The 8,240-nt window shown below is 26.7% G+C and overlaps 1 protein-coding gene across 1 annotated transcript in view; it reads right to left on the minus strand.

Annotated features, from left to right (window-relative positions):
• Phum_PHUM294930 (uncharacterized protein) overlaps positions 1-7,386 on the minus strand; it is a gene marked incomplete at both ends in the record, with an annotated part of 25,768 nt that extends 18,382 nt beyond the window's left edge. The window contains 4 exons of the mRNA XM_002427068.1: positions 6,113-6,262; positions 6,724-6,847; positions 7,159-7,202; positions 7,362-7,386. Of these exons, the coding sequence (XP_002427113.1) occupies positions 6,113-6,262; positions 6,724-6,847; positions 7,159-7,202; positions 7,362-7,386 (343 nt within the window). The remainder of the gene's footprint in view (positions 1-6,112; positions 6,263-6,723; positions 6,848-7,158; positions 7,203-7,361) is intronic.
• Positions 7,387-8,240: the final 854 nt, after the last annotated feature.

The following is an 8,240-nucleotide window of genomic DNA, read 5'->3' on the forward strand; positions in this document are numbered from 1 at the left end:
GTTATTTATAAAAGTTTTTCTTCTTCTTCTTCTTTTTTTTCCATTCAAAAAAAAAAAAGTTTTTATTAAAAAAAAATTTATTATTGTATTTTAAAAATAGTTTTTAATTTTAAATAGCCTTAAAGTTGTGAGAGAGAGGGGGAGAGGAGGATGTGGGGAAAAAGGAAGGAAAAGAAATAAGAAGGAAAAATTCGAAAAGAAGAATTAAAAATAAATACAATAACTGAAACAAGATGTATTAAAACAAACAAACAAACAATCGAAAATTCTTAGAAAAGGAAAAAAATTAAAAAAGCCGAATGAAGAAAGAGACGAAGGGGGGTGTGGTTGAGGGAGTAGGGAGTGAGGGGAGGGAAAGGAAAAAAAAAGGAAAAATCAAACGACCAGAGAAAGATATTTTTCGAAAAAAAGGTAAGATTACTTAGTTCTTTTTACTAAAAAATGAGAGAGAGAGAGAGAGAGAGAGAGAAAACCTTTGAAAATTCAAACGGAAAAGTTTTACGAAAGGAACAAAAAAAAAAAAATGTGAACGAGTCGCGTATATAAATTCCAGAATGTTCCAAAATTTAAATGATTCCAGTCTAAAGTTTTTTTTTTTTTTACGGTCGTATGCTAAACACTGTTAATAATAATACGAAAAGTTTTCCAACCATTTGTCAGAATTTAAAAAAACAAAAAAAAAAAAAATAATAATAATTTTTTTTTTATTCTTTATAAACCGGAAACGGAACATTTCCTTTTTATAATCCCTTACAAAACCGTATATATATAAACAAAACAAAAAACCAAAAAAAATATTTTATTCTGCTTTAAGATTTATTAAAAATTACACGAAATTATTTATTTATTTATTTTTTTTTCGGGGAGACAAAAATAAGGGAAAAAAAGGGAGGAAGGAAGGAAGGGGATGGGGGGAGGATAAACCTTTTGAGATTTTTTTTTATTTTCCCTAAGGTGAGAAAGAAAAAAAAAAAAAACGCAAAATAATACAGTTGGAAAAAGTTTTTTACGTATTCAACATTCAGGGATTATTTTTCCTTTTCAATTTTTTTTTTTTTTTTTTCATTGGGTTTGTTTTACTTTTGGCTTTTTTTTTTACGTTGGCTCCCTTGGGTAAAAACCCAAACAAAAAAAAAAAAAAAAAGAAAAAGAAAGCAAAAGAAAAAAAAAATTATGACCAAATAACAATAAGTAAAAAAGAAAATATTGAAAAACCTGTAATGGCAAAAGAGAAAAAGCGGAAAAGGAAAAAAAAAAAGAAAAAAGTTTACCGGAAGTGAAGGTGGAAAAGAAAAAAAAGGGGAAAAAAATCCTTTTCACGACGACATTTTTTTTATTTTTATAAAAGAAACGAATTTTCCTCTCTCTTTTTCTCTCCCCACTCTCTCCCTCTCTGTCTCTCTTTATCTCTTTTTCTCTCTTCGTAATTATTAATTTATATTTAAAAAAAATTAAAACCTCGTTAAAAATAATTTTCAACAGTTTTACCAATCATTAATTCATTCAGTCATTCATTCAATCAATCAACCAATCAATCAATCATTCTTTATTATCTAAATCAAGAAATGAATGCATCAGAATTTATAATTTTTAAAAAAAAAAAAGCTTTAAAAAAAAAATGATTTAAAGGAGAATAATTTAGTGTTGAGAGTAGATAGATAGACAGAGAGAGAGAGAGATTAAAGGTAAAATAAAAAAAAAGAGAGAGGGAAACCGATGAAAAAAAATGATTATGTTATATAGAAAAAAAAAATTGATCAAAAAACGTTCGTTCAAAAAAAAAAAAAACGATGAAAAGCTGTAGGTAGAAGAAGAAGAATATATAGAGAGAAAGAAAAAGAGAGAGAGAGAGAGAAAAAAAAAGAGTAAAAGGTTATTTGTAAAGTTAAAGGAAACACGACAGGAAAACAAAAGGTTTTAAATTTCAAAAGGAAAAAAAAAATATGAATTTTTTTTTCCTAAAAAAAAAATCACGTTCGTCTTAATTTATTTTCTTCATCGAAGAAATTTTTTTTTTTTTTACATTGAAAAATCCAAAACACACAAAATGAATACGTTAAATGAAAATTTTTTTTCCCTCTCTCTCTCTCTCTTTTACATCGAACGCATTCAAAAATTTAAAAAATTTTTTTTTCTCCCTTTCTCTTTCTCTTTCTTTCTCTCGCAGCATCTCTTCCTTTCATTTCTTTTTCTTTTTCCTTTCCGAAAAAGATTTTTTTTTTTTTATTTTGAATTTAAGATTTTTTTTTTTCGCCGGGAGGCACATTTGTTTTGAGATTCATCTCACGGTTTCCTATTTCTGCTACTGCTGCTGCTGCTGCTGCTGTTGCTTCTTCTGCTTTTACTTTTATACAGCTACGCAATGAATTTTCAAAACAATTGTAAAAAAAAATTTTTTTTTTTTTGTTCGACAAAAAAAATAAAAAAAATTATTATTCAACCGAATTATTTCGTTTTTTTTTTTAAATTTCATACACCCCTCCCCTCCCCCTTCCCCACTCCTTTTCTCTCGCTTCACGATCTTTCCTTCTTTTTTTTTCCGAAAACCTTTTGCTCAAGGATTAAAGTTAAATTAAATAAGGTTTTCACCTTTCGAAAAAAAAAATAAATCGAATATTTAATTTTTTTTATCCTTTTTTAGTTAAAGGCAATTTATTTTATTTTTACCTCTTCTTCTTTAATGCGCTTCCACTCCTTCCCTTCCCCCCACACATCACAAAATCCTTTCATTTTCTTCCTTTTTTTGTATAACAACCTTAACGTTTTACCAACGACTACCCCCTTTACCCACCTCCCCTTGCCAAAATAACATTCACGGTTCAATTTTTTTAAATAAACCTTAAACGTGAAAACCTTTTTCTTAACGAGTAAAAAAAAAAAAAAGGAAAAAAGGTTTCAGTGAAAAAGTAAAAAAGGGATGGGAGGGTAATGGAGGAGGGGGGTTTCGTGATCATTGGGGACCGATTCGGTTAAGTTCATAAAAAATTTATAATTTTAAATTTTTTTTTATACTCTGATGAAATCTCAATGGATTTTTGTCCTTTTTTATTATCATTTCCTTTTGTTCGCATCCCTCCTCCCACCCCTTAGCCTTCCCACCGTTAGTCCCTCCCTCTACCCAACCTCTTAAAAAATTTTTTTTTTCCACACTCGCGCGTATATTTTCGGAAAATTCTAGAAAAAATATCGGTGGAAATTTTTTTTTAAATATGTATTTTCCATTAGCGTTTTCTTCTCATTTACATAATTTTTTTGTCGTTTTTTTTCCTTTGTCTTCCGCCATTACTCTTTTCACTTTCTCTCTCTCTCTCACTTTCCTTTGACTTCTTTTTTTTTACGCGAAGGCAAAAAAAACCTTCTTAAATCCCGTAACGATAATTTTTTCCTTTTTAATTTTAATTGCTGTCATTTTAAAATTTTAATCAGGTACAAAGTAATAATTATTAACATTTAAAAAAAAAAAAAAATTTTTTTTCTCTTCTCTTGTCTTCTTTCTTAAGGAAAATTTTAATATTCAAATTTTTTTTTTTTTTTTTTTGCCTCGTCGGGACGTCACGTTTTTTTCCGTTTTGAATTCCGCGTTTGATGAATTTTGTCTCGAATTCGAATGATTTTTCGTTCCTTTATAAATTTAAATTTTTTTTTATTATCCCGAGCAATGTTAAATTAAATTTTTTTTTACCCTTAACCCGGTCCTGATTTTTAAAATATTATTTCTTATCAACCGGAGATTTTATTAGTAATACGATATTTTCGGTGGTTCTTGTAAACAAAAAAAATTTTTTTTTTTTTTCGGTTTTTTTTTTTTTTTCGGTTTTTTTTTTTTTTTTTTTTACAAAATTGTTTTGTTGACGTGACGTTTCCAGTTATCATCTTTCCAAGAGTTTCCATATCCTTTTTTTTTCTTTCTTTTTAAATTTTATAAAAACTTTTTTTTTTTCCTCCCTTCTAAAACTTTCATCTGCACCCTCCTCCTCTTCTTCCTTCCCCAAAGGATCCTCCTTTAAAATTTTTTTCCTGCCGAACATTAGCCTACAAGCAACGTTATACGTTTCCCAAATTTTCAAGAATCAATTTAAAAAACCGTTATTATTATTATTATTAAATGATTTTCCAGATATCATTTTTGAATCGTTCCAGTAATAAATAAAAAAATCATCGACATTTTAATTAATAAATTAAAAATAGAAATGAAAAAAAAAAAAAAATGTAAACCATTAAAATGATAACCGCGTAAGTCAACCATTTAAATTTTTTTTTTTTTATTATTAATTATTTAATTGCGTCTGGTTGTGTTTGTTACAAAAGCTGTTTGTTGTTAAAAAAAAAAAAATACATAAATAACAAACCAACATAAGGGAAACACGAAAAAAAAACGACGGAAAAATAAAAAATAAAAAAAGAAAAAGAAAAACAAGGAAGTTTTATTATTTTTATATACAATTATTATTATTATTATTATTATTAATTAACAACAACGCGTTTTTTTTTATCTTAATTATTGTCGAAAAGTCATTAAAGTCAATTAGTGTCAATGATGTGTCGGTTGTTGTTGTTTTTGTTGTGCAACGTGTGGAATTTATATTGTTTTCACTTTAATACGTTTTCCCCACCTAAATAAATTTTTTTTTTGTTTGTTTCTTCTCCTTCTCCTGTCGATGCCGTTGCTACAATTAATATTTTAACTTTTTTTTTTAAAAAAAATTTTTATTAATGATAATAATAATAATAGTTTTTTTTTTTTTTTTTTGATAAATAACGTGGCAAAAAATTCGCACGTCAATCAAAAGTAACAAAAAAAAAAAAAATTAAAGTGATTGATGTCGCCCGTCAATAACAAAACAAAAAAACATTTTTTAAAAAATTTTGTTTCGTTTCCTGCGCGCTAAATATAATTAACAACAGCAAATTTTTTTTAACTCAAAATTTTGCTATCGTTTACAATTAAGTAAGATATTACACGTTCCGGTTTAATGTGCCTTAATTATGACGCACAACTAAGTTCATCAAGCTTTTCGTTTGTCTTTATTAAAAAAAAAAAAAAAGGTTTTTTTCGAAAAATAAATAAAAAGAGAGAGAGAGAGAGTATAAGTAAGAAGAGAGTGAGAGAGAGAGACAGAGGGGACAAGTTAAACATATAATGAGACAGAGAGAGAGAGAGAAAATGTATAAATAATTAAAATAAGGAAAAAGGAAAAGATGAGCAGTGGATGCTAAATAATTAGGTAGAAGAGGAGAGAGAGAGAGAGAGAGAGAGAGAGGAAGACAAGCAATGATAATTGTCAATTGAAAATTTTAATACAAATTGAAACGTTTCAAAGTTTTTTACAAAAAAAAAAAAATTTTCGTATTTTAAGATTTAAACGGATTCACATCAAGTTAAGATATTCAAGTTGAAAACTTTTATTAATGAAATCAAAGGATTTAAATGACCTTTAAAAAGGAAAAAAAAAAAGGAAAAAAGGAAGAAATTCAAAGGATGTGAAAAAAACTTAATCCATTAAAATTAAAACTTTTTCCCTTTTTTTTTTGTACCTTTGTAAATTCAAAAGAACAAAATTGATTACTTAAAAAAAAAAAAAAATTTGACCGCCATCATTAAACGCCGACGCCGCCATAATTATTATTATTATTATTTATATTTTAACTTTTAATTATTGAGTTTAATTACATTTTAAAAAAAAAATCACTCAAAAATTGTTTAAACAAATAAGTAAGTAAATAATTGTTTAATAAAAAAATTTAAAAAAATTTTAGAAAAATTAAAATGTGCTGATGGGTATTTATTTAAATTTTTTTGAAAAACGGTAAAATATGTAAATAAATTAAGGGATGAATTTAAGGGTTGAAACGGGATAGAATGGGGAAGAAGTGGGATAAAAACAAGGGGTAAAATAAGGATAGAAAAAATTATTACAATCATAATTTTCAACTGGTAAAATTTTTTTTTTTCATTTCGGTCCGCGTTAATTTTCGTTATCGTTACAACCAAAACAATTTCCGTTTGTTTCGTTCGGTTGTTGTTGTTGTTGTTATTTTTCCTTTTTCGTCTGCTTTGTGATTGATTAAAACGAGTTTTTATAAAAAATAATAAAATAATAAAAAAACTTACTTTCTTCGGGTACGCCTTGAGGCTGAGGACATTGAACGCTTTCGTATTCCGTCCTCCCAAAACTGGCCGAATAAATGGCTATTCTGGAATGGGGATTACATTTTAGTTGAACGACTTCATTTTCACAAGCTACTTTACTTCTAAATTCATCTGAAAATAATAATAATGATAAGATAATAATAAATACGTTTTAATAAAACCATTTAAATTCGGTAATGCGTAACGCATTCTTCTTCCACGGCGTTCGTATGCTACTCATTTTATCCGATTAACATCGTCATTTCCTTTCGATTGTGTTTTAAACTTTTCTTTTTTAAAAAAAAAAAAAAAATATTTACTACTAATTAACGTGTCAGAAGATAAATTAATTTTCTAATAAACGTAAATCGAAATACGTTTTTTTAATCCTCACGAAAATTTAATTCATCGTCGAAATTAAATGAAGAAAACTCTTTTCCCGAACGTGATTCGAAAAAAAAAAAAACAATTATTAGTATTATCATCATCATCACTATTTACGCGGCACGTGATTTCCCTTTCTTTTTTTTTCGGGGGGCGGGGAGAGGGCGGGGGATTTTACATTATATAAAAAAAAATAATAAAAGACTTACATGGACGGCATTTATATCCGACGTCGATATATTTTCCGATTTTCGGACAAGGATCAGCTCCAAGATTTTTCATAGAAGATTGAAACTTGCATTGTCTTTTCTTCTGACACGCCTCGACGACAGTCTGCAAAAGTGAATACTAATATTCATTAGTGACGCATCTGTTCTCGTTTTTCGTTATAAAAAATAAAAAAATTTTTTTTTTTTTCAAGCTCCGAATTTTTATTTTTTTTCGGCACGCAAAACATTTTTTTTTTTTTTTTCAAAAATTTATTTCAAACTTTTATTTTTTTATATTTTTTTTTTCATTTCCACGAGAGAAAGAGAGTGAGAGAGAGAGAAAGTGAGTGAGAGAAAGAGAGAGAGTGAGAGAAAAAAATAGGGAGGGAGGGGTAAAAATAATAAAAATGGAAAGAAAGAAAGAGGAAAAAAAACAGACAGAGTGAGGAAGTGAGTTGAAGAGATATGTGCATATGCTACTGCTAATAATAAAAATAATACTAATAATGATGATGATGATGATGATGATGATGACGATAAAATGAATTTAATAATAATAATAATAATAATTGATTTTTTAATATTTATAAATTTAAAAAAAGAATATTTTTTTAAAAGAAGAATAAGAAGAAGGGTACTTAATAATATGGAAATGACAGGCATTTTTATATATTTAACGTTATAAAAATCATCATCATCATTATTATTATTATTAATATTATTATCATCGCGGAAAAACTCCTCCCGGAAATGAGATATTTAGTGATATTAATTGAATAAAGACAAAAAAAAATATGATGATGATGATGATGATGACGATAAAATGAATTTAATAATAATAATAATAATAATTGATTTTTTAATATTTATAAATTTAAAAAAAGAATATTTTTTTAAAAGAAGAATAAGAAGAAGGGTACTTAATAATATGGAAATGACAGGCATTTTTATATATTTAACGTTATAAAAATCATCATCATCATTATTATTATTATTAATATTATTATCATCGCGGAAAAACTCCTCCCGGAAATGAGATATTTAGTGATATTAATTGAATAAAGACAAAAAAAAATATGATGATGATGATGATGATGACGATAAAATGAATTTAATAATAATAATAATAATAATTGATTTTTTAATATTTATAAATTTAAAAAAAGAATATTTTTTTAAAAGAAGAATAAGAAGAAGGGTACTTAATAATATGGAAATGACAGGCATTTTTATATATTTAACGTTATAAAAATCATCATCATCATTATTATTATTATTAATATTATTATCATCGCGGAAAAACTCCTCCCGGAAATGAGATATTTAGTGATATTAATTGAATAAAGACAAAAAAAAATATGATGATGATGATGAAACGACGACGAGTTTATTTACAAAAAAAAATTTCTCTCTCAAATTTCTTCTTCCCTTCCCACTCCTTCCCACACCCCACACCTACCACCACCCTCTTTCTCTATCTCTCTCTCACTCATTATTCTTATGGAAAATTTTCATTT

Source organism: Pediculus humanus, genomic scaffold (genome assembly GCF_000006295.1).
Source record: "Pediculus humanus corporis 1103172107679 genomic scaffold, whole genome shotgun sequence".
NCBI classification, from domain to species: Eukaryota; Metazoa; Arthropoda; class Insecta; order Psocodea; family Pediculidae; genus Pediculus; species Pediculus humanus.